This window comes from Mesocricetus auratus, unplaced genomic scaffold (genome assembly GCF_017639785.1).
Source record: "Mesocricetus auratus isolate SY011 unplaced genomic scaffold, BCM_Maur_2.0 Super-Scaffold_100009, whole genome shotgun sequence".
NCBI classification, from domain to species: Eukaryota; Metazoa; Chordata; class Mammalia; order Rodentia; family Cricetidae; genus Mesocricetus; species Mesocricetus auratus.
In genome coordinates this window covers 75,418,798-75,446,325 of record NW_024429193.1, presented here as the reverse complement: position 1 = coordinate 75,446,325, position 27,528 = coordinate 75,418,798, and the positions used below count along the sequence as shown (strand labels likewise).

Sequence of the window (27,528 nt, the reverse complement as noted above, 5' to 3'; positions counted from 1 at the left end):
GGGGAGAGCAAACTTTTATGTTCCCAGACTGAGCTCCACAGGCAACACCCAGATTGTGAGAACCTGAGGGGGCTCTGCTGCAGCTCCTTTACCTGTGTGCCAAGCATCTGGGTTGTCTGGCAGGTTGTTTGAGAAAGGCAAGACTTGCCAACACCTGTATACTCAAGGGTTACTCTTACTGTGTCTGCATGAACCAGAAAGCCCGAGTCACAAGGTATTAAAACGCATGGAGGAAGAGTCCACACAAACAAAACCCTGGACCCAACCGACTTAATAAAAAATGCACTGAAGCTTTTACTTTTCATTGAGTTCTTAAAAACTAGCTGGACAAAAATATGTGTTTGTGTGCTGCTGAAGTCTGGTTGAGTTCAAATAACCTGAACTAGAAATTAGCACCACAAACACGGAGCCCAGCAAGACACTTTTGCAAAACTCCTTCCCTTTTCTATATGTAAGGTTGAATTTTGTAGGAAAAGACCACAGCATTAATATGTCTGAGTCAAAGTGTGATTTAGAAATTAAATGTGAAGTTCTGGGAACATTTTATCCATTTTATGTTATTTGTTCCTCAAGTAAATGAAATTTACTTGTACACAAGAGTACACGAAAACTTCTTCATGTGTAATAAGCTCTAAAACAGCTCTTGCAATAAGCATCCAATAAAAATTCTGTGTGATGAGGAAAGCTGTGGGTAGTAGTTTATTTAGTCCCCCCCCCCAACAATTGAAATGGATGGCCTCTTTTGCTTATATAACATATGTTAAGTGGCCAACACTTCCCAGAGTTGTTTATGGAGCAATTTAAGGTAAGGCCAGTATTTAAAAGCATTTAAAGCCATCTGTGAAAAATTCGTTATCACTGATCTACAGGTGAGACGGTCTTTGAACACAAATGCGTCTTAAGGATTGACCTGGTGTCATTCAGGGTGGTTTCGCTGCAGTTCTATCCAGCCTTAAGGACGAGCCAATCTTTGCTACTTACATTACAGTCACATTGGAAGAAACTGACGGGACAGCTCGTAAATTGGCTCCATCACAGTCAAGTTCTAGATCTCGGCACAAACAATGCATGGGCACAGAGCCAACCACTGAACAGAGAGGAAGCGGGAAGGAATGATGACGTGAGGGACCAGGAGAGGAGGGGAATGAAGAGAAAGAAATGCAGAGCCATGAGAACATGACTAGTATAAAAGTATACCATGCTTTACCCAAGCACTTGGGGGAAGGCTATAAATTAAGGTTCCACAGTTTGCTCTGAATTTAACTTCAAGACCAGACCAGTCTAGCATCAACGTTTAGGAACACACACATTCAGGAGCCCAGCTCGTTTTCTTTTTCCTTTCTTTTTTTAAGATTTATTTTCATTTGTGGTGTTTGTGTGTGTGTGTGTGTGTGTGTGTGTGTGTGTGTGTGTGTGTGTGTTTGTTCCCGGGTGTTCCAGAGGGCATCAGACCCCTTGCAACTGGGGGTTACAGGTGGTTGTGAGCATTTCCTGGTGAGGGTGAGGATGGAGGGAAAAGGGGTGGGGGAGGGGTGTGGGCACTGGGAACCAAACTCCAGTCTTCTGCAAGAGAAGCCAGTGTCCTTAACCAATGAGAAATCTTCCAACCCCATCTCAGATCTTTGTTATGATAATGAAAGCTGACTAACTTGGGTTTGGGGAAAGGAGAGTTTCCTGAACACATTTCCTTCTGATCTCTTAAGTTCTCTGGACATAGGCGATAAAGAAATGAATCCCATGGTGGGATGAACTCATGAACTAGTGCAGGAACAAATCTTCCCAGCTCCACCCATTTTTTTTAAATATTGAATTGACTTTCATTTGCCACAAAATGAAGAAAACTTCCTCTTCTGTCTCCAAAGGGAGAAGTGATGGTGTGGGGGGATTAATGTCCCTTTGAAAGCTTCTGTTTGAGAGTAAGGATGAAAAGTAATAGATAAAACTTTTGGTGGAAGACTAAATCATCTTAATCAGAAGAAGCAAGAAAGGAGACATAAGCAATGGATGGTGAGCTTCATGCTTCATGCTTTTGAAATGGTTTTCCTGTGCAGCTCAGGGTGGAGGACTGAGAAAACTTGCAGCAACTTCCGCTTTTCCAAGCAGTCTTTTAAATGAGCTACAGTTGTTTTAAAATAAGCAATCCTATGCAAAGCACTGTAACTTTAGTTTCTTTGGAGAAATTGGTAGACACGGCTACACACGTTCCTGACTGACAGCAGTTGGAAGTGGTTCCCTTTGTACACCAGGGCAGTAAGTATTTGCAGCTGTAGCTGCCACCATGTAGTTTCCAGCACCAGGAAGAAGTAAATGCAAAGGGGAACACTCGCTGTCTTGGCAGTGCCCATTTGACGGCAAGCAGAAACCATAGTGTATAAGTTATATGGAGTACAAATGCTATAAAACTACTGCTTAGCCATGTGAACTACAGACCTCCAGTGATTTTAGATGTGTTGAAAGATACTCCAGTCCCACAAGACACCAAAAGCGCACTCCCATCCTATTCTTCATCTTCCCACCATCCAATACCAGTGAAATTAGAATGTGCAGAAAGGCACTCATCCCACTGCTTTAAGACATGTTACATTCATTTATGCTGTGGAACATTTGCTTAACGATGCAAAGATGTGTTGCATTTTTTTATGTTGCATTTGTTTAGCTCTGTGTTATTTTGCCTGTCTAAAACACCTGATTTGTCTAATAAAGAGCTGAATGACTAATAGCCAGGCAGGAGAAAGGATAGGTGGGGCTGGCAGGCAGAGGGAATAAATAAGAGGAGAAATCTGGGAAGAATGGATGGGGATCAAGAAAAGGGAGAAGGAGAAGAGGACATCTGGGGCCAGCAACCCAGCTACACAACCAGCAACAGAGTAAGAAAGAAATAAAAGTATACAGAATAGAGAAAGATAAAAGCCCAGAGGCAAAAGGTAGATGGAATAATTTAAGAAAAACTGTCTAGAAACAAGCCAAGATAAGGCCACGCATTCGTAAAAAAGAATAAGTCTCTTTTTTGTGTGATTTATTTGGGAACTGGGTGGTAGGCCCTTCAAAGAGAAGAGAGAGAGAGAGAGAGAGAGAGAGAGAGAGAGAGAGAGAGAGAGAGAGAGAGAGAGAGAGAGAGAGAACCCAACTACACCTCACAAGTGCAGTTTTAGGTATTATTCATCCAAAGAAAAGAAAGGATGTTTTAAGATACCTTTTGAAAAACTGAATTCTGTCACATCCCAACGTTGTACCTGTTCTGTGGAACGTGGTGGCACAGTCTGTGATCTGGCATTTGGGAGGCAGAGGTAGAAGGACTATGGGTTCAAAGCTACCCTGCTAATATAAAATCCTATTAAAAGTTGTTCATGTAAGGATTTCAACTGGGTTAAAAAGGTTAATGCATCAGCAAGTCAACGCTTGTAGCCAACGAGGAAACACTTTCTCCCTCACATCCTCCAAAGCTAAACTTTGCTCCTGCGTTGGCTATCCTACGTATGATGCTTCCCATGACTTTAAAATGTGGATTTCTTACATTCTTTCAAGTACCCAAGAGTGTTTTTTTTGAGCTGTTCTCAGGCTAATTCCCACCAAGATCTTATCTGATGCGAGAAAAGTGTTAACAAGTAGGAACCTTAATTTAAGTTTCACCCCAAGATTTTTATCCTGCACTCTTATTTCAAGTACTGCCTGGAAAAGATGTTTAACTTAGCAATTTCAATCCCCACTCTCTAAAAAAATCTAATTAAAAAAAAGTCTTCTAAGTGTTGATAGAAAAATTTACCTCTGTGTTGACCGGGGCCACCGCTTAATGTGTAGTGCCATGCTTCTTGAGTAATTATGCTCGTGACAAATGTCTTCCACAGTGAGAGGGTTCTTTTTCACCATTACTTTTGCTTTACAAACTCTGTGTTGGGTAAGCTGCCGTCTCTCTCCTTGACTGTAGTGACCTGAGCTTTGGACACAGCTGCTGATGTCTCCTCAGCCAGTGCTTTCCTGATCTCCCTCCCTCCTCCCTCCTCCGTCCTCCCTCCTCCGTCCTCCCTCCTTCTCTTTCTCTCCCTCTCTCATATTGTTCCCTTCCTTCCTTCTTCTCCCTTCCCCCCCTTTCTATCCCATGTGTTTGGAGACAGGCTCCCACTGTGTGGCCCAGGGTGGTCTTGGATATCAGATCCTCCTACCCAGGCTTCTGGTGTTGTCACTAAAACATTATGCCACCGAGCAAGCTTCTTATGTTGACATATTTGCAGGTATGTACCATGACACCAAACTGAGCATTTTCTTACAGAATTTTTTTTTGGCTATTACCTTTTCATTTTCCATTTAAATTTTGCCTTTTTAACTTGTTAACTTGTTATTGATTTATTTCTGTTAATAGCTATACCTTAATTTTAAGTTGATAAAATATTCTTGGAAAGTGGTAAAATATAAGATTAAATTCAATTTTTTGAATAGCGTGAATGAAAATTAATACATTAAAAATGAAATTACATTTTAAGACAATACATTTAGTTTATATTTTTATATTGTATTAATAACAATGCTATACCTTTTAAATTTTTTTCTTCAAATAAGTTTTAGCTTAAAATTTTTTTCAACAGTATTAGAGATTGATCCTGGGGCTTCGGACATGCTAGGCAAGCGTCCTGCCATGAAGCTACACCACCAGCCCAACTTTCAGCTTTCTAGTGATCAAATTATTTGGTCCCCCTCTTTTGAGAGGCAGGTGTGATGCCCAGCTGCTGTCAGTTTCTAGGCACCCTCTAAAACTCACGTCAGAGAAGTGCGTGCCTTACTTAGCACTAGGTGGTGAAGACAAAAAATGTCAACGATCTGAAAAGCTAACCTTTAAATTTGTGGAAGAACAAAAAGGGAAAGAATATAGCAAAAGAGCCTTCCTGTCCTCGAACCCTTGGCTTATGAGCATAACTTTGAAAATTACAGGTTCAAAGCACCACACATGTATATTTGCATAGTTTATTAACTAGACAAAATTCATTTAAGAGGAATTATTGTACTAAGTATTCCTGACCTAAAACATGACGAAGCTACTAGGGTCCAGGCTTTCTTCCTTCCGTAGCCCGTGCAGCGACTGTGCATAGCAAGCTGCAGCTATACGGCTTTCAGAGATCTGCGGCTTCAACCGCAGACGCTTTCTTTACTTGCAGACATCAGGACCCGAGCAGCTGCTCTGCTCTTCCGGCATTTTCTTACTTTTCTTTACTGCAGCGTTAATGGCGATGGCAGAAAAGGACATTACATAAAAATTGGCAACCCTGACCGCTGGCACTAATTCTGTTTGCAATACCTGATTTGATTGATTCCTGATGCACTTAAAAACAGAATTCCAAATTAAGGCCTCCTTTCTTAAAATGTTTGCAACTAGCAAACTATAATTGGCTTTCAAACAAGAATGCTGTATCCAAAATTTAATAGGCTGGTGTCTTACCATGAACTCATCAAAGAGGGGACTCAGCTGCTGTGGCTACTTACAGCATTCAGAAGATTTCACCGCTAAGGGATTCGTGGAACTCAGTTTGTGGTAAGCAGCAAAGTATTTGTCAAATTGTAGAGACCACCCATTGTTGTCTCCTGAAAAGAAAAAAAAATCCGTTAGCCAGGAAGTTAAAAAGGAAAACCAAGCAGATAACGTTTTTCTATCTTGGCAAAAATAGTTCCTCTAAAATAAGCCAGTGAATCTCAAAGGTAGTTTAGTAATCACCACCAAGAACTTCCTACAGGTGTGAGTTTCTGTCCCCAGCGGGAGGTCTGGGGTGGCCCAACTCTCCATGTTCATCAAATGTTGTAGTAACTTCCTGCAAGTCGTATTTGACCTCATGAGCCAGTGATAGACATGCTTTGTTTCCCTAAACCACCTTAGTCGGCTGAAGCTGTTTCTTGGCACACATGGGCATACCCTCTTTATTTATCAAAACCGGCTAGACAGGGTGGTGGTTTGAATGGGAAGGGTTAGTCTCATGCTTAGTCTCCAGCCGGTGGACTGTTGAGGAAGGGCTGGGAGGTGTGGCTTTTTTGGAGGAGGCGGCGATCCACTGGGGGTGGGATTTGAGGATTCAAAAGCCCATGCTTGGCACCTCTCTCTCTTTGCCGGCTGCCTGCCGATCGTGATGTAAAGTCTTCAGTGCCATGCCTGATGATGTTCCCGCAGCGATGATCTTAGACTGGTCCTATGAAAACGTAAGCCAGCCCCCGATTAAACGCCTTCTTTATGAGAGTGGCTTTGCTCTGGTGTCTCTTCACGCTATTGGAACACGAGTTAATGCGCCCACGATGGCTGTACTTCAGACAAGAAGCAGCAGACCCAGGAGGCGTCACACTTGGTAAAGTGCTTGCTGTACACACAGGAGGACCCGGACCTGAGGGTTCCCACCCCCCACCCCCACTTTTCTTTTTGAGACAGGGTTTCTCTGCAATTGCCGTGCTCATTTTGTAGACCAGGCTGGTCTCGAACCCACAGAGGTGTCGAACCTTCCTCTGCCTCTTGATTGCTAGGTTTAAAGGCTTGTGCCACCAGGCCCAAGACATCTGTTTTGTTTGTTTGTTTGTTTGTTTTTGTTTTTAATACAACCCGAATTAAACCCCCGGAATCCACATGAAAACAAACAAGCAAACAAACAAAAGGCAATTCAGAAAACTAAAGAAACCCAAACTGGGCATGGCGGCATGCGTTTGTGACCCCAGTGTTAGGAGGAGACAGGAGCACTGACTGTAGCGAGTAGAGCTGACTCTAGGGAAAGGCTGTGTGTGCGGCAGGCAGCAGGGCTGGAGGAAAGGGGCCGCTGAAGTCCCTCGGGGCCCACACTGTCCCATCAAGAGCTCCAGAAGCTGGCCAAGGAGCCGCATGATTTGGTGTGTGCCCTGCTGGGTTTTGGTGTTGGTTTGGTCTGATCTTTTCTTGTATGCTCCCGTTCTACGTTGGAATGGGAGCGGCTATTTGGTGCCATTGCGTAGTGGAACTCCCTTGTAACCTTACAGAAGTTCACAGTTAAGGCATTGTCTTTAGTGTCACAAGACTTTGGGCTTTTAAATGATGTTGAAACTGTCAAAACACGAGCAGATGTTTGAAGTTGGAATGGGCGCATTCTGTATTGTGAGATGGCCACGAACAGCACAGGGACAAAGAACAGATAGTTATGGCCTAAGGGATACATTTAGGTATCAAATTGGTAAGGGATACAGTTGTGATATTTTATAGCATCGACTTGGCAGAATCCTCATTTGCTAAAGATGAAAGCTTCTGGGCATATTTACGAGGGTTTATTAGGTTGAGTTAGCGGATGAGAGAACCCCCGTTGGCTTGGTACAGAACCACAAGGTAGTTTAGGGTCCAAGAACGAATAGAAAGAGAGCACACTGAGTATAATCACCCTTTGGCTTGTTGTTTCTTCAGCATTGAGGACTGAGTCTAACCATGCCTATGAGGCAAGTGTTCTCGAACAGCCTCATCTCCAGCTCTGTGCTTCTTGACTGTGGGTGCAAGGTGACCAGCTGCCTCAAGCCTGCAGCCACTGGGACTCCCCTCCATAATGAACTGCACCCGTGAAGCGTGTATCAAAAATAAATCTTGGTTCCTTAAGTTGCATTTGCCAGGCATTTTGTTGAAGCAACAAGACCAGTCACTAATGTAATCATGAATCCATCAGGTTTTGAGGTTCATGGCGCTGGACTTTTCTCTTTTCTGGACTTGGCAGTTTGTTGGACTTCTCTGTAAACATTTAATCAATTCTTTTATTTTTTATTTTTATTTTTTTGGTTTTACGAGACAGGGTTTCTCTGTATTGTTTTGGAGGCTGTTGGTCCAGCCCGGCCTCGAACTCAACAGAGACCCGCCTGCCTCTGCCTGCCGAGTGCTGGGATTAAAGGCATGGGCTACCACCGCCCGGCTTCAATTCTTTTAATTAACACAGTGGAACTAAGGAAAGTATTGAATATTACAGAGTGTTATCAAAAAGTTTTAAGATAAATTCATTTTTCAGAGTAGCCGCATGAATTGTTATTATCCGTTTATAAATAAATTGACTCACTGGTCTTTAGCAATGTTGAAGGACCTGCTGTTTCCTCCTCCCTCTTCTGCCTTCACCCTGTCCTCCCCTCCCTCTTGCCCCCTCCCTCTTCTCTTTCTCCTTTTGCTGTGGTGCTATGGATCTAACCCAGGGACTCACACACTCTAGGCAAGTGCTCTACCACTAAGGTAACACTCCCGATCTTCTCATTCTAACCAAGGCTACTTTTTGTGTCACAGCCGCAGAGGACTGGTGACAGGATGAGCTTGTACTAGGAGGGCCTGCAGTCTTGACCTTGCAGCCGCAGGGCGCTGTGACACTACGGACAGGGCAGCCGAGGCTCCTTTGGCCATGTTTCTTCTGAGAAGCAGCGTGGGGAAACCGGTGGCATGGCGCTCTCTGAAGCAGGACTGTTTTGTGGGTGCTATTTCCTAGCTGCTGCAACTGACAGGCATGTCGGTGACCGGATGAGGTTATTTGCAGCGTTCCTTTAGCTGCTCCTATATTTAACTCAGCTTTGACAAGTGGACTATTTTAAGTTGTCACATTTTTGCCATATATAGTGCAGTGACTTAACACCACGGGCTCGGTGTCCTTTCCTGGTTATTTGTCTCTCACGATTGCTCTCTTGGCCCTCTCTGTTTTCAGGAATGTACTATATGTGGTTATCTTAGCTTCCTTACTGCTTCTGTGATAAAATGCTCTGACAACAGCAACTTAAGGGGAGAGTTTATTTTAGCTCTGAGGTTACAGTCTATGGCTTTGGGGAAGTCACCGTCACATAGGAGCTTGAGATAGCTGGTCATACTGTACTGAATTAGTCTATGCTGCTACTACCCAACCTCACGTTATTTACCCTTGCATGATCCAAGAAACCTTGGCCAGGCAATGGTGCCATTCCTCAGTAACCACCACAAACATGTCCAAAGGCCCATTTATCAGATAATTCTGGATTTTGTCCAGTTGACAGTTAGCTTCGGCCATCCCTGTGGCCTTTGTTGCAGCACATTTTGTCAAACAAGTTCAAATGGTGTAGTTACTTACGTTTTGTCATTGCTTGATTGCTCTTTTTTTCTTTCTTTTCGTTTATAAAATGACTTTAGTGAGGCTTTCACTAGGACACTACCTGGGGCCAGGTGAACTGTCACTGGCAAGGGTGGCTTCACAGATAATATTGACCCTCTAGCAGGTGTTACTAAGATGTACGTGTTAGCCAGGCAGTGATGGAGCACACCTTTAATCCCAGCACTCGGGAGGCAGAGGCAGGCAGATCTCTGTGAGTTTGAGGCCAGTCTGGTCTACAGAGTGAGTTTTAGGACAGGGTCCAAAGTTACAGAGAAACCCTGTCATGAAAAACCAAACCAAAGCCAAGCAAACTAACAAACAAAAAACCCCAACCCTCCCAAACAACAATAAAAAATTAAACTGTACGTGCCACTATAAACCCCACTGCATACTGTCTTTGCCTCATAACAGGTATAAAAAGACATAAATATTCACATCCCTGTCATACTTCTTTATAAAACCTTGGGGTCCAAAGATCCTTCAGTAGGGGACATGCTGAGTGCAGAGCTGGCTGTTGGGGAAGGGACAGCCACGTCATCCATTAGCGTCATGGTTATCATGAATGGTAGGGGGAGGGGGCAGAGGTCTGTGGGTATAGAGACGGGGAAGCCGCAGTCTAAGGCGTGCAGGGTTGTAGACAGGCTGTTCGCGCATCACAGGGGTCACGGAGGTACAGAAGCTGACCACGGTGTCAGTGGCCTCCACGTTCATTCCACTGAAGATGCTTCCCCTTTAGCACAGGTGACAGTCATGCTGGTTACCTTCTCAAAGGTGACATCACTGGGCAACACGGGCCATTACGGAGCGGATCCCTGCACTCCTGCTGTCCTCTTGGAACTTCTTCCTGCCATTTCCAGAGACGGTTGTAGCTGAGTTAACTGTGGCCTTGCACCAGCTGCCGTGTCTGGGACGGTGTCCCTGACACACCGAGTGCACACGTGAGGTCAGAGTGGAGCCACAGGAGTCCCTGCTCCTACTCCCCCCCCCCCCCGGCCCCCCACCCCCCACGACAGGCACATGGAGAGCCGCAGAGAAACAAAAATGTGAAAGAAGGAAAACCTGGATGGCAGGGAGGGATTTTTGACTAACAGAAACAGTACAAACCTGCCCATTCTTTTAGAGGTCAGGATATGTAGTTTGTAGAGATTTCTTTTTAAATAGGACCATCTTCAAATAACCAAGCCCTTGGGTGCTCAGTTTTTACCTTCTTTCTGCCGGCCAAGGCATTTTCTTCTTCCTAGCCTTTCCTTCCTCTAGCAGAAGGCAGGCACACAGACCAAGACATGTGTCGCCAGAACCGCAAAGCCGGGGTTAGCATTTGCAAGAGAACAGCTTTTTAGTACTATGTGTTTCTATATTTTAACTCATATATGCTTGATATTTTAAGGATACTCAGTTTTTTCATACATTGGCAACTATTGCAGGAATTTAATTCTCTGCTATTTTTGAGGTGATCTAGGGTAATCTACAGAGTTCTTTACATTGAAAGAAGACTTTGGGGATACTCACTGAATGGATGGAGTACTTAAAGATACACCAGTGAAAGAGAACTCAGCCTCCTTTACTCTAGTAGAACTTGGAAATTAAGGCACTTACCAAGAACACAGACTCTTTCCTTCTAGTTTTCATTGATTTTGTCAGTGTGGGTCCTGGAAATCTGCATTTTCTATATCCTGGGTAAATCATAGGGGAAGTCTTCAGGGGAACTATTTGCAATTGCTGTATTTTCACAGTGGGCCAACCGTTTGATAATGATTGTGTTTGAAGATAGTGTTCTTCTCACGGGGCAGCGATGAGGAGGGAGCCACTTGCCCTGCATAACTGTCCAATAGAGGAAAATGGCATCTCATTGCTACCACCACAACCCCATCTTCCTGGAAACTTGCAAGTACTTCTCCTGAAAGAAGGGTGGTAAAAAAAAAACCAAACCCAATCAGTGACCTATCTATTCAATACATCTAAATGCAGTAAAGAAGAAGCGTGGGAATTCAAGACTTCACTTCCAATGAGAGTGAATGGAACACAGTCCCAGACCAAGAATGAATATGTGCTGTACAAAGAAATGGAAGAGGACACAAACTCTTGAGTGAATTCCCAGAGAATACAAGCACTTTAATGACAAAAGGAAGCCAACATAGGATATGAAATGGCCATTCAATCAAGAGATAGAAATATTGAAGAAAACCTGAAATATTGGAAATGAAAAATTCAAGGAGCCAAGTGAAAAAAACTCAATAAAACCCTCCCCAGAGCTGAGGCATGGCTCAGTGGCTAAGACTGGGTGCTGCTCTTTCAGAGGACCTGAGTTTGATTTCTAGTCAAGTGACTCACAATCGCTGCTAACCCCAGTTCTAGGGGATCCAAGCTTTAGAACACTATGACAAGAGCAAATCTATGAATCATGGGTATAGAAGAAGGGTAAGAATTTGTTGAAAAAGACATAGAAAATTGATGGGGGATGTCCTTCTGTATATATGTTTCTCTTATTGGTTGATAAATAAAACACTGGCCAATAGAGGCAGGAAGATAGGCAGGGCTAGGAGATGAGGAGAATTCTGGAAAAGGTAGGCAGAGAGGTACTGCAAGGAGTCACCATGTAGTCTGGACCCTTCTTCTGTAAGATAAGACCACATGGAAATACAGATTTATAGAAATGGCTTCATAGTTAAGACAGAGACAGCCAATAAGAAGTCCTAGCCATCGGTCAACAGTTCAATAAGTCTTTGTGTGTTTATTTGGACAAGGTGGCTGCGGGACCTGGCGGGAAAGAAACTTTCATCAGTAGAAAATAGTTTCAACAAAATCACAGCAGAAATTTCCCCAAATTTAGGTAAAGAATGCCCTTCCAGGTACAAGCAGCCTTTAGAACACCAATGAAATAAGACTAGAAAAGAATATCCTCATAAAGGACTAAATATCCATAATAAAGAAAGTATGTTGAAACTGAAAGACAGAATCACAGAGTCACATATAAAGACAGGCCCATCCTAATAGCAGCAGATTTCTGCAACAAAACAAATCAAGACAAAGTAAACCAAAACTTTCAAAGTGAGGAGGGCTTTGAATGATGCTATTTCAAGCTCCAAAAGACAACAGCAAGCCCAGACTACTATGCCCAGAAAACTAGTTATTGTAATTGAAGGCAAAAGAAAAAGTTGGTCACTAAGTCAACCAGACAGAGAATATCTGAAGAAAGACTTCATGCTGAATACAAAGACAAACACATCCACAAGGCTATAGGAAGGAATAAACCATGTCAGAATGTTAGTTGAGCAGAGGACTTGGAAAACATCAAACACAGCAAAGTGACAGTAAATCGCACATATTTCTTAATAACTATGAATATTAATGGTTTCAAAAATGGCATTAAAGATGCAGGTTAGATTAGATTGAAAAGCAGAATCTGTTTGTTCCATCCAAACAATGAACCTTACCATCAAAGAAGGTTGTGCCTGTAGAGGGGAAGAATGGGAAAAGATATTCCCTGAAAACAGAACTGGGAAATAAACAGGTGCTGAGGTTCTAGTACCTGAGGAAATAAGGATCAGTCAGAAGAAAGTCTCTTGCTAAGGGAACTAGCCATCAAGATGACATTACAAATCGAAGCATGTATTCGTTGAACCTGGGTGCACCCAAATTCATAAAATGAAGTACTTCTAGACAGAAAGACTCAGGCAACACTATGGCAGCAATGTGCTACTCCAATACCCCACTCTCACTAACAAACAGGTCACCCTGACAAAAGCAAAGAGAAGTATCTCAGTCAAATAACATCACAGATTAAATGGATCTACAGACATCTATAGAACATTCATCATCATTGGCAACGGAAAACCTACAGAACATACATTCTTCTCAGGAGCACATGGAACTTTCTCTGAAATAGATCATACAATCAGACACAAACCAAGTCTTAACAAGCACAGGAATATTGAAATAATTCCTTGTATTCTTTTTGACTGTATGGAATAAAACTAGAAATCACAGTAAGAGAAATTATAAAACTGACACTAATTTATGGAGCTTATACAATACATGCTTATTGAGTGAAGCATGAGGCACTGAAGAAATCAAGATGAATATAAACATATTCCTAGGAGTAGATGAAAATGAAGATATAATATCTCCAAATCAACAATAAAAGCAGTCCTAAAAGGTTAGTTTGTAAAAACTACAAATGCCTACATTAAAAGCAGAGAGGGGATGGCTCAGTAGATGGCTTTCTATTTTACAGAGAAACTGTGTTGGTAGCACAAAGGTACCTATAACTACATTTCCATGGTATATGCCCCTCTATTCTGGCCTCTGTGGGCATTCACATACATGTAGCATGCATTTACACACACACACACACAGAGAATAAACATTAAAATAAATCAGATAGCTCTAGAATAATAGTGCACCATAGGGCAACTCCCAGATCAGTGGATGAAAAGAAATCATTAAGATTGGGGAAGAAATTATTGAAATGGAAAGGAAAAAGACAACATAGAGAATCAATGAAACTAAGACTTAATTGTTTTGAAAAAACAAATTAAGATTGGCAAATCCTCAGCCAAACATACCCAAAGACAAAGGAAAAATTGAAATTAATAAAACTAAGTTTTTATTTTGGGAAACATATCTTAAATTTTTTCCCACAAAATAGGAAAATCCAGAAGAAATGGATGAATTTCTAGACACACACGACCCATCAAAATTAAACTGAGACAAACAATTTAAGATGGCTCTACAACCAGCAAGACTGACATTCGCAACTCTAAAAAGGCCAGGTCCAGATGGATTCCCCTGATGAATTCTACCAGAACATGCAAGAACTAACACATTTGCTTCTCAAACTAGACAATGGAGAGGAAAAAGAAAGCTGCCAAACTGTAGTGAAGCCAGAGTTATGCTGATATCCAGAAAAAGATATGAGAAAAAAAAGAAGAAACGATAGACCAACCTCCCCGATGAACACAAATGCAAAGATTCTCAACAAAACCCTTGTGTACTTGATTCGAGAACACATGAAAGGGTCCTTTACCGTAACCAAGCTGGCTTTAACAAATGAACAGTTTTCAAAAGATAAAATACAAATGGCTGTTTCTCACCAGCCATCAGAGAATGTACATATCAAAACTGCTTTGAGATTCCATCTCACCCAGTCAGGAAAGCAATCTTTGAGAAGACAAATAGCAAAAACAGGGCACCTTCCTACTCTGCTGGTGGAATGTAAAGTAATCCAGCTACTTTTTTTTGCTTTCAATGCCATGTGAAGGCAGATTTTCAAGGCCATGTTTAATGCATAATAACTTTCCTCAGTGCAACTTAAATTTAGGTCTGTTATTGCATTTTCTCAGCCAGTTCATGTATTTCAAAAGTGGGTACCAATTAATATCCCTTCATGATATCATCCTAGCAGTTGTCAAGATATATTCATACATTGGTATCCTTCTGTTATTTGCGATTTGAAACCTTCTCATTTTTTTCATAAATAACTTGATTTTTTAAACTTTAATATATACTTTGTGTGCATGTTTTGCCTGCTTGTATATAGAAATAGCTTTAATATTGTATTATTTTCTTTTTTCTAATTTTTTTGATTAAATATATATCACTGTCACACGGTTGTAACATTGAAAAAATATAGCAAACCATTGTAAGTTGGGACCACTGGTGTTTCCTTTGTACCAAGTGTCAGCTGTGTTTCCTGCACAGGAATGTGGGTCTGACTCAACAATTTGAATTCAAGAGAAGGCACCCACTATGCCAGTTTTAGACTCCCCTGGCATTGACCTTGAGGAATGGAGACAGGATGGTGTTTAGGTGGGAAACGGGGGTGGGTACACGTTCCTTGGGCATGTTAACTTACACAGCTATGCCAATCCTTTCTTAGCTACTCTGCCAGGGTTGTTTGTGAGAATTCTGTTCTACGATGTGACTAGAAAGTGTTGCCTCCCATGTCCCCACTTGGTATTAGTATATGCGAGTACAATGAAGTGAGAAACATCTTTGTATGAATCCATTACCATTTTTCATTATGTTAATATGCTTTGGAGAGAGTGCTTGCTTCCACATTTCGTGACAGAGAACCTGTCCAGATCAGACGGTAGCCCGGGGTGCCCAGCAACAGCCACGCTTGAGAACTGCACCCAGAACTCGAGCGGAAGGCAGATTCCTCGGCTTCAGACCGCATGCCTGATGATACTGAAATACCACATTCTAGGTCAATGGAGGGTTGTCAAAATTGGCTCCACTGGGAAGGAAGGAATTTCAAAACATCAAAAGGATTTAGTATTCACTTGGGGTTTGGTTTCTGTTTAAAACCATGGAGATTTCTAGGCTCTCCCTCTTATTCTTAGATTTCTGTTTCTGGGAGTGAGGCTTAGCATTCCAGTCAGCAGCCTGGGGGTGCGGTTTAGCTGAACACGACCCCTATACTTCAGAAGCCTCCCCTAGATTTCAGAGGTTGCTTCTGGGTTCCTAGTTGTTTGGATTTCTCTTTAGAGGTGCTGAGGCTGGAACCCTGAGCCTTGAGTACATGGCTATTGCTTTACCTCTGTGAAATACTCAGCCCTTAATTTTGAATAATCAAAACTTGAAGGACTGATATTCCCATTAGCGAGGAACCTAGAACGAAGCAGGGTGTGATGGTCTCCCCTGTTAAATGGTCTGCCATTTGATGATAGTCTACAAAGCATTAGGATGAAGGAGCACATTTGATAGTCTACAAAGCATTAGGATGAAGGAATACATCCTATAGGTTGATGAACAAGTAGGAGTTCATTGGTAATGTCTGGGCATATGCAAACCAGAGCATTCTTCTTTTTTCCCCCTAGATTTTTAAATTAAAATGAGAAACAATCTTATTTTACATATCAATCCCAGTTCCCTCTCCCTCCCATCCTCCCATCCTCCCACCAACCCCCCATCCCACCCCTCTTCTGCTCCCCAGGGAGGGTGAGGCCTTCTATGGGGGATCTTCAAAGTCTATCATATCATTTGGGGCAGGGCCTGGACCCTCCCCTCTGTGTTTAGGCTGAGGGAGTATCGCTCTGTGGGGAATGGGCTCTCAAAGTCCATTCGTACACTAGGTATAAATGCTGTTCCACTACCAGAGACACCATAGACTGCCCAGGTCTCCTAACTGACACTCAGGTTTAGGGAGCCTAAACCAGAGCATTCTTGGTGCCCACACAGTCATTAAACTTTCAGCATGACTTCTTGGAAAAGAGTGGAGCATCTTTTACTTGCAAAGTGATTATACTTGAAAAAAGAGATCCCCTGAACTGTCAGAGTGAGCCTGGGAATGCAGTGTGGCTGAGTTCGGCAGCTTGTCAAAACAGCTGTACTCCATTGAATTTTATTGTATCTCTTTGAATTTTAAGAGCAATAATAGTTTGCTGTATGGGATGCACATGCCCCTGTCTGTGGTTTTAGTGCCAGTAGAGGCAACTATTTCAAGAAGACAAGGTGTGTGCCATTATCATAAGCATCTTTCAATGAAAATTAAGGCCACAGAAAGGAAATACTGTCCCTCACTCCTTATCTCGTAGAGATGTGTTCTGAGAAGATCACAGAGATAACCCAAACATGCCTTATTTATTACTTTTAAGTATTTTCTCTTCATATATGTGTGTGTGCATGTGTGCGTGTGTGCGTGTGTGCGTGCGTGCGTGCGTGTGTGCGTGTGTGTGTGTGTGTGTGTGTGTGTGTGTGTCTCATTCTGTTGTCTACACTGGTCTCAAATGCCTGGGTTCAAGCTATCCTCTTACCTCGGTCTTTTAGTATCTGAGACAATAGCTGCCTGGCCCAGAACATTGTTGGATAACCACAAACATATTGGAAGTGAAAATCAGAGAGGTAATTTTAGAAGAGCCAAGGGTTCTGCTGCTTATATTTATGAGACTACTAAATATAAAACCAATTAGTGTAGAACACCAAACACATGTGTATAAGATGGGCATGGTGTTGTAGGCCTGTAATTCCAGCTACTTGGGAGGTCAAGTTAGAGGACACAAAGTTTAAGACCTGCATAGGCTGCAGAGTGAGTTTATGGCCAGTCTGGGAAACTTGGTGGGGTCATGTCTGAAGATAAAGGCAAAAAGAAGGCTGGGTCATAGCTCAGTGACAGCGTTCTCTTCTGCTAGACTGTAGTGTCAATCCTCAGCCCCCAAAGATACAAAGACCCAAAGCATGACTGCACGATAATACAAGAATCATGACCCACGTCACTTGCCCCCCCCTCTGTTTAAATTAAAAAAAGAAGTCAAACCAGCAGCTTTGGTAGAGTACTCTGAAGTGGGAACTGACTCCTGTATCACACTGCTGGGCACAGTCGTCCTCCTGAGAGCAGCGTAAGAAGCCTACCCAAGAAGCTATGGAATATCTAGTGTTTCTGAAATTTAAATGCAGGACAAATTAACATTAGAAGAGTCCTTGAATACACTTCAGTTTTCCAATTCTATTAAAAATATGTATCATCACCATCACACCCCAGAATAGGCACCGCTTATGTATTTCCCATAGATTAGTAAATGCCAAGCCAGTGTCAGAAAAACTCTCTGGGGTGCTAACAGTTTTTCTTTCCATAAATCCCTTGCAACCCACACCCCTTTCCTGCTTTAGGCTGCTGGACTTTCACACCGGTATCACCTGAAAAGGGTGACACAGAGGTTCAAAGGTTCACAGGAGAATTAAATTCCTGAACTTTTATTTTCTAATGCCTATGGCCGGCATCTGACAAGAAGCTTTCAAGCACATTAACGAGAAGCATTGGGCTTTTCTGCTCACAAACGAGACAAAAGACTTAGGCCGAAGGAGGACAGCTGAAGTGTCCCTTCGTTTCTAGGTTAATTATGGACCACATTTCCCACACTGAATTCTGGAGCAGGGTAGCCTGGGGTCATGAGGCAGTTGTTGCAGAGCCTGGCTTGGCCACGGAGCCGCAGAGTGGAAGTGGCTTCAAGGACTGAGACAGCTGAGCATGAACTCGACCACAAAGGTTCTCTAGGGGTACAGCTAGCTCCGGAACCATAGAACATTTCTCTTGACCCTGGAGGCTAAGGATGCAGGCAAGAGAGACTGGGCGTGGAGGTGTCTGTGACAGGCTGGTGACTATCCAGAGGTGTTTATGGCAGAAGACCAGAATGATTCATGCATATCTCAGGGGGGATTCTGCAGTTTCACAAGAGGACAGCCAGCCAGACCTCTGTCCCTGTGGATGCCATGTAGTATCCTGGAACCACAGAGAACACTCTAGCTCAGCTGCAATCCTAGCAGAAAGGAAACAGATGAGACCTTTAACTGGGTTTTCTCTCTTGGAAGATGGAAGCTTGGAATAGAAACAGCCTCTGGTCACAGACAAAGATTTGCATGAATAAAGACTGTTACTCATTTGGGAATGTGAGCTGACATTCCTAAGTTTGTGCATAGTTCATGGCTTTAACTTCCCTACTTTAAAGGTGGTGAAACAGCTCCTTTCTCAAAGATTGCCATGAGGATTAAATGAGGCAAAATGCAGACTTGGAATAGTATCTTATATTTGGTAACTATGGTAAAAACATCAGCTCTTATTCTTATCACACTTGCCATTTTAAACTTGGAGGTATCTCTAATTTCTCATGTACTACTTTTCTAAGAAAAAATTTAAAAATACTTGCCTTTAAAAATCTTCTAAATGTTTTAAATATCATGTAAGGGAAGGCTCCATCCGACTTGAATTTTATCAACAAGAGATTTGTTTGAATGCAAAAATCACATAAGGATTAACAGCATGGGCACTGTTCTTCCACCCAGGCAAAAACAGAATGTAGGAAGATTTTGTGTTTGGGTAACTGTCCCTCAAAAGTCTATGTGCTAATAAAGTCTTAGTCCTTAGACCATGCCATTACTGGGAGGTGATGGAACTCTTGAGAACTGGGACCAAGTGGGAACTTTAGGCCATGTAGAATCATCCTTGAAGGGGACCCTCGTCCCATTGACCTTGGACCATAAGCAGCTTTCTGAACATGTGCTCCTATAATGACACACTAAAGCATTAGGAGTAACTGATCATGAACTGGTACCTCCTAAGCTGTGAACCAAAATCAGTAACTTTCTCTTAACAGGTTTATTACCTGAATTGTTAAGGCAATGAGAAGTTAACACACAAGCTAGTTGGGATGGGATTCTTACTAAATCATGTTATCAGGAGACTTATGTCATCTTTTTGCACTTCCATTTTCATTATTTATGGAATGCATATATTGCAGCATACCCGCTTACAGTGAGGATGAAATGGAAGAATGCATATGAAGGACTTTTATTGTGTCTGCACACACAACTACTCAAACATACAAGATAATCTAGTCACAACTGTTATTAGATAAAACCAAATACTTCCAAGAAGGTAAGAAAACCCAAGAAAACTATTAAAAAATGGTCTCTCCAGAGCCTAGGGGTATTTCCAAATAAAATACAGCATTAACAATTGATGCCTAAAAAACAATTCTCAACTTTATATGGCAAAATAAAAGACCCAGGATAGCCAAGACAACCCTGCTCAACAAAGCAACATATGGAGGCATCACCATTCCTGACTTCAAGCCCTATTATAGAGCTGTAGTTCTGAAAACAGCTTGGTATTGGCACAAAAAAAAGACAGGTAGACCAGTAGAATCGAAATGAACACTCTGAGATTAATCCACAAACCTATGAACAGCTGATTTTCAACAAAGAAGCTAAAATTATACAATGGAAAAAAAGATAGCATCTTCAACAAATGGTGCTGTCATAACTGGATATTGTCATGTAGAAGACTGCAGATAGATCCATGTCTATCGCCACGCACAAAACTTAAGTCTAAATGGATCAAAGACCTCAACATAAATCCAGCCACACTGAACCTCTTAGAAGAGAAAGTGGGAGGTACCCTTGAAGGAATTGGTACAGGAGACTGCTTCCTGAACGTAACACCAGTAGCACAAACACTGAGATCGACAATTAATAAATGGGACCTCATGAAACTGAGTAGTTTCTGTAGGGCAAAGGACACAGTCAGGAAGACAAAAAGGCAACCCACAGATTGGGAAAAGATATTCACTAACCCCACATCTGACAGAGGGCTGATCTCCAAAATTTACAAAGAACTCAAGAAACTATTCTCCAAAACACTAAAGGACCCAATTAAAAAGTGGGGGACTGACCTAAATAGAGAATTCACAATAGAGGAGACTAAAATGGCTGAGAGACACTTGAGAAAGTGCTCAACATCCTTAGCCATCCGGGAAATGCAAATCAAAACAACCCTGAGGTATCATCTTACTCCTGTCAGAATGTCTAAAATCAAAAACACCAATGACAGCTTATGCTGGAGAGGACGTGGAGAAAGGGGAATACTCGTTCATTGCTGGTGGGAGTGCAAACTTGTGCAGCCACTTTGGAAATCAGTATGGAGATTCCTCAGGAAAATGGGAATCAGTCTACCACACGACCTAGCAATTCGACTCAGGCATATATCCAAAAGATTCCCATTCATAAAATAAGGATGTCTGTTCCACTATGTTCATAGCAGCATTATTTGTAATAGCTAGATCCTGGAAGTAACCTAGATGCCCCACAGCTGAAGAGTGGATAGAGAAAATGTGGTACATTTACACGATGGAGTACTACTCAGCGGAAAAACACAACCGAATCTTGAAATTTGCAGGCAAATGGATGGCACTAGAAGAAACAATCCTGCGTGAGATAACCCAGTCACAAAAAGACAAACATGTATATATTCACTCATATATGGATTTTAGACATGGACCAGGGGAGTGTCAGCCTACAATCCCAGGGCCAATGAGTCTGGGAAACAGGGAGGTTCCCAAGAGATATGCATTATACCCCAGAGAAGTGGAAAGAGGCAAGATCTCCTGAGTATATTGGGAACATGGGGGGAGGAGAGAGGGAACCAGGAATAAGAGAGGGGGATAAAAGGAGGGTAGAAGAAAACATGGGGGAGCAGGAATGTTGAGTCAGGGTAAGAATAGTGGAGACCAGAATGAGAGATACCATAATAGTTGGAGTCATTATAGCTTTGAGGAGAGAGCTGACACTAGTGAGATTCCCAGAGATGTACAAGGATAACACCAACTGGAAAACTAAGTAATAGCAGAGAGTCTACATTAATAGCCCCTACCTGATGATAAAGTTGCTGACTACCTTATGTGACATCCTAGAACCTTCATCCTGTGACTGATGGAACCAGAGACAGATACTCACAACTAAACACTGAACTGACCCCCTGGAACTCAGTAACAGAGTTGGAGGAGTGATGTGCAAGGCGGTCAAGACCGTGTTGGTGAAACCCACAAAGACAGCTGACTGGACAAGGGTGAGCTTTTGAACCCCAGACTGATGACTAAGAGGCCAACAGGGGACTGGTCCAGGCCCCATGAATGTAGTGTCAGTGAGGAGGCCTCAGAAATCTCTGGGGCCTTGGGTAGTAGATCAGTGTTTACCATGGCATACAAATGAACTTTGGGAGCCCATTCCACATGGAGGGATGCTCTCTCAGCCTGGGGAAGGTCGTAGGTCCTGGCCTGAATGAAATGACAGACTCTTGAGATTCCCCCCCAAGGAGGGCCTTACCCTCCCTGGGGAATGATGTGGGGGTTGGGCTGGGGGGTGGGGGTGGGGCTGGTGGAGGGAGAAGGGGGGGATCGGGGATAGACATTTGAAGCATGCATGTTTCTAATTTAAATAAAAAACATACATAAAAAACAATTGATGCCTAGAGGGAGGGGTAAAGGAGAAGCAGTTAAGGTAAAAATTGGAAAGGTCTTGTTGAGGTCTGAGTGTTGACTATCCCCAAAAGGCCCATGTTTTAAAGGCTTGGTCCTAAGAGTGATGCTAATGTGTTTTTTATGTGGTGGAGCCTCGGATTTGTTGCCTGGAAGACAATAGTCATCTTTTCTTATTTTTGTTTTCCTTCTTGGACACGAGGTGAATGGTTTTACTCTGCCATCTGCCTCTGCCATGGCTCAACAGTCATGGACTGGAACCCACGGGCTGGAATGGGTCCAACTGACATGTGATCCAAGAATGAACCTCTCATCTTTGTAGGTTTCTTAGTTGATTTTCTCAGGAATCAATTACAGGGACAGGAAGGGAACGCACAGCTGCAACATAAATCCCACAAGCAGTAGTCCTTATCTTTTCGGGAGCTTCCCCAGGAAACAAAGTGCAGTTCTCACTGCTGTCAAAGCTGACTTCTGTTTACTGATAACTTGTTATTTCACTTCTGTGAGTATGCTTGTGGAGAGGAAGGCAGGGGAGTGCTAGCACAACAGAATTCAAAAAGACCTCATGTACTCCATGCTAATTTTTGTGTGCATGTGCTCTGTGTAATGCTCTGCCACTAACCTTTCTGGCTCGGGACAGCTGGCTATCCAGATCCCAGACAGTTCTCAGAAGGAACAAAGAACACAGATGTGAGAAAGGCTCATGACCATCTAACAATGAAAAATGCATTTCATTCAATTAAACATGAAACCATCAGTTTGGAGCCAAAGGAACTCATCTATTTGACCCATGGACCCAGGAGACAACTTCCTTTGTCTGAGACATCCAAGCCCATGTATATGGAGAGGAGAGGCAGCCAATGGCCACTCCTACAGTGAGGAGTCCTTTGAAGTTATTCAACCTCAGCCTGTTAAATTTGCTTTCCCTTTCCTGTGGAACTCACACCAAGGACTCTGGTCAAAGGTTTTCCCTTCCTCTTGTCTGCTCCCTAAATGTGTTGATGTCTTTTTTGGTGTGGGGAGCTCTGTCTCCTGTCACTATGAGTCATCTTCTCTATTCCTCTCCTGTCCCTCCCTTGTGACTATGTATAACTGACCATCACATAAAAGAACAGAGTAGTCAGTAAAAAGTGTTTTTCATGTGTAGGACAACTATCTGAGAAGAGAACTTATCTTTAGAGAGCTTATGCTTTGTGCAGTAAGGATTAGAATGCCTCATTGGAAATGTTGTCTAGAGTGCACCCAAATCCAGATTGCTTTTATCTGGACTAGGGCTGAGGTCTACAGAGGGTCTACCTTTTTCTATTTCTTGCACCCTGCCTTGATTGCTGTAACAAATTAGTGCAATCTGGTGGGTAAACTCAAGGTGTCAGCAGGGTTGCATCTTCTCTTCAGGCTATAGAAGATCTTCTCTGCCTCTTTGGGCTCTTGCTTACTTCTGGTGTGCCATTGCCTCTATCTGCCCAGGGCCACTGCTTCTCTGTGGCCATTTTCTCTTCCTTGTAAGGACATTGACATTGATTTTGGGGTCCATCCTAATGATACTTTGCTTCTGAATAAGGTCACATTCTTAGGTCCTAGGAGGACAGAAAACTTTGCTGGCCATTTTCTCACTACTATACATCACTAGAATAGATTTCATGCCATTTCTCTTTGCCTTGCAGAAGTGCTAATGTGGAAACAGACCAAAATGTCTTCACTCCTTTTCTGTGGATGACACTACAGAGGTGTAGAGGAGGTGAGAGATGTTCAAAGAACAAGTCTAGCAATGACAGGCATGATGATTTGGTCTATAGAGGATTTGGTCTCCATAGTAGAGCATTCAGCCTATCATCAAACGAGGTGGTGTAGCTGAAGTGAGAGGCGGGCACTCTGTATTGGCTCTACTTACAAAACATGAGGAAACGTTGGAAATGCAGAGCCTTTTCAAGTGAAAATCTAGTTGTAGTGAATTGATCTGATAGGTCCATGTAAGGTAATCAATCCCAGAGCCTGGCACTTGCTAGGCAAAAGCTCTGTCACAGGGTTCCAACCCCAGCACTCACCCAAGAATTTGATGTTAATTTGAATTTACACTTTTACTACTGAATTGGCACTCGGTTTGAAACGAACATACGTGATTTCTAAATGAGAACTGACAACATTTTGTAATCAGATTCCCTCAGTGTTTATGCTGCCACATTCTCAAAGTGTCTGGTAGTTCAATCTCAAAAAAGAAAGGGTTCTCTTTCTCTGCTTTGCAGTGGCCACACCAAATTCCCACTCTGATGACTTCAGATTGTTTTTTTTTTTTTTGGTTTGTACTTAGACTGTGTTTGTGAAAAGTCTCAGGAGAGATGAAAACTGCATTAGTGAAACATGGTAAAAATACAAAAATTATATGGGAACTATTAAATACTGGAACTTGGAGAAATATGCTTTTCTATCTAAGTAAATTACATATGTAATCTCTACATTAATTAAATGTTTAGAAAGAATGGGATTCCCATGAATTCACCCGAAAGATTCTAAATGTATTTTTCTTGAATTATGCACATGGAAATATTCAATGGGTTAGTATGTTTTCTGATTTTTGTATTAGGTATTTTATTCCTCATATTTGGTTATTGTGTTAGTTACTTTTCTTATTGTTTGAATTAAATACCACAAAAATAGCTTAAAGAAGTCAGAGTTTATTTTGTTTCACAGTTCAAGGGTATAACTCACTGTGGCATGGAAGGCATGACAGAAATTTAAGACATCTGGTTAACCTACATCTGCAGCCGGAAAGCAGACAGAGGTGAGTGTTGGGCTCAGCTCGCTTTCTCCTCATAATTGAGTTTGGAGCCACAGCCCCTGGAATGGTGTCCGCAGTTAGTGTGGATCTTTCTACTTTAGTGAGCTCCATTTTAACCACCTCACATACCTACCTAGAAACTTTCCTCTTTGGTAATTCTTGATCCTTTCAAGTTCATAACCAACGTTGATCATTATTTCGAGTCTATCTCTTGTAAGCCCGACACACAAACATATCACTCTGAAGTCACACCTTCCATTTTTTTTTGTACTCAGAGACTCATGACTGTCTAATAACGAAAAGTGCATTTAGTCCAGTTGCAAAAGTTACCCATAGTCTTTAACAGTTTCAACATGGTTTAAAGTCCAAAACCCAAGTCTCATCTGAGACTCAAGACAATTTCTTAACTGTGAGCTCGTGTGTGTGTGTGTGTGTGTGTGTGTGTGTGTGTCCCATGTACTTCTAATATACAGTGGTACAGACTAAACATTCCTGTTCCAACAGGGAAGAATGAGGGTAGAGCTAGGCAAGAGCAAACCGAAGCAGACCAAAGCCCAGGGCGGAAATCATCCAATCTTGCTGGCCACTGGGACTTTTGATGTAGTCATCTAGAGTTCTGCCACCTGCAGTATGCATACTCTTTCTTGGGCTGCCACTATTCTCCATCTGCAGCTCTCTTTAGAGAACACCCATGGTCCTGGCATCCTCAACATCCTGGAGTTTCTACTGCTCTACCCTTCCTGCTTCATGCAATTGCTTTTCAGAACCTCCTTGCAAGGACTCCAACCCTAGCACATGTTAGATGCTTGACTCTCTCTTGAGGACCTTGCTGCAAGTCCACACGATTCCCTCACTATTGCATCTTTCATGCCTGTAAAGTCGGTGCCACATAGATGCTGCTACCGTGATTTGCTGTCAGCTCCAGGTGTAGTCCGGTTCTCTTGGACCACAGTTGCAGCCACTGCTGTGTGCTGCTGACCCTTGAGTAACTCTTTTAGTGAATACTTCTGAACAAGGAACCAAGTGTTCTTAGTTTAGGCTCCTCCCTTTCCAAATTAATTAGTGTTTTACAAACTGGAGGCTTCATGGAGTAGGATCTTGCTTAGGGCACCTTTCCTATTGTCCCATTGCAGAACATGGTATTTAATCTTTTACGGTGCCAATCTTTTTATGTACCACACAGTCTTTGTCCACAATCCCAAACTCCTTTCCTTGCTGGATTTAGAGTTTCCTTATCTTTCTTCTCTCTCTTACTGTAGATCTGGGTAAGACAGTGATCGGTCGTCATGTCACAGCCTGAATGCTCTGCTGCTTTGGAATTTCCATTGCTTAATGAAAACGTTCATCACTGTGGAATTCAGCAGCACTCCTACTTCTTATCACCTGATTCTACAGATGGTGGTGAAATTCTGATGCCCCTCCTGAGTGTTCCAGACGACTCTGGCATGGACAGACAGCAGCAACACATACCTGGATGTCTTAGAGGCTTGATCAGGGTTAAGATGAGGACACAGGCAGAATGAAGCCAGAATCTTTTCCAAAATGACTTCTAGCCTAGTTCTTCCTGAAACCTCAGGAGCTGGGCCTCCTATTTGCCTTTCCCTTGGCATTCTGGTCTCCCAAACTCCCATCACACTGGTCCATTAAGCTCTTCTTACAGTATTCTAGGACTTCCTTATCTGTACCTGAAAACTGTTCCACGTTCCTCCAAAAAACCAGTCTTAAAAGCTGATAAATCATAAGATCATATTTATCACAGCAAAGATGCCACTTCCCGGCACCTGTTTTCTGTAATAGCTACTTAAAAAAAATGCCTGCGTGCATGCTTGCCTGCCTACCTGCCTGCCTGTCTGTCTGTGTCCAGAAGGGGGAGCCAGATTTCCTGAAGTTGAAGTTACAGGCAGTTGCAGCCTCCTGAAGCAGGCACTAGGGTCAGATTCTGGTCCTCTGGAAGAGCAGCAAGTGCTCTTAATTGCTAAGCCATCTCTCTAGCTCCTGTGTCAGCTCCCTTCAACGTTCACTGATATGACAAAATATAACAAAGGCGATTTAAAGAAGGAGGGGTTTCTTTTGGCTCACAACTTGAGGGTGCAATCCAACTTGGTGGGGCAGGACTCAGCAGCAGGAGTCCGAGGCAGCTGGTCATATTGTAATGTTATTCAGGAAACAGAGAGGTCAGAGCTTGCCCACAGCTCACTTCCTCCTCATGTAGCTGGAGCCTCAGGCATGGAAGGATGCTTTCCATATTTAGGATGGGTGATTTCACCTCACTTAACCCCATCTAGAAACCCCCTCACAGATGTTCCCGGAGGTGTTTCTCCCAGATGATTCTAGATCCTGTCAAGTTGATAATACTAGTCATTGTAACTATTGGCCATACTGGTCTGCAAGCAGAGATCTTCCTGAATGCTGGAAGCTTGAGTTAAGTTTTATCTTGAATTTTTCTCTGATTATTGAAGAATGTCCTCTTCCACTAAAAAAGGACATTTGATTTGAAATATACTTTTAATTGTGAAAACAATCATGGATTCATCTCATCCATACAGGCTAAAACATTTTTACATAGTTGGAAATGGCTCTAATACTGCTTCATCGAATATTCATGAAGTTTATATATTCCAAAAGGACCAAATTTCTGGTTTAATTTAATTAGCATTAAGCATTTAAATACGGATGTCTTAAAAGTGAGCAGCTTTTGGGAGCATAAATTATCCAGATACCAGAAAGGGAAGAACTAAAAAACCACAGCTGGCTAGGGGAGTTAGAACAACGAGGAGCAGAAATAACTTGAGCTCCTAGCTTTTAATCACCTGGTTCTACAGATGGTGATGAAATTCTTATGTCCTTCCTGAGCGTTCCAGCTTACACTGGCATGGACAGACAGCAGCAGCTTGTACTTGGATATCTTAGAGGTCTGATCAGAGTTAATGTTTCA

The 27,528-nt window shown here is 42.6% G+C and overlaps 1 protein-coding gene across 2 annotated transcripts in view; it reads right to left on the bottom strand.

Moving 5' to 3' along the window:
* The window catches only part of Rxfp1 (relaxin family peptide receptor 1), a 121,538-nt gene that overhangs the window by 48,688 nt on the left and 45,322 nt on the right, over positions 1 to 27,528 (bottom strand). Inside the window, exons 3-4 of one of the 2 annotated variants that reach the window (XM_040752618.1) lie at positions 5,473 to 5,571; positions 982 to 1,087 (exon numbers count right to left, since the gene is read on the bottom strand). In XM_040752618.1, the coding sequence (XP_040608552.1) occupies positions 982 to 1,087; positions 5,473 to 5,571 (205 nt within the window). The remainder of the gene's footprint in view (positions 1 to 981; positions 1,088 to 5,472; positions 5,572 to 27,528) is intronic. The other variant, XM_040752619.1, reaches the window with a different exon arrangement.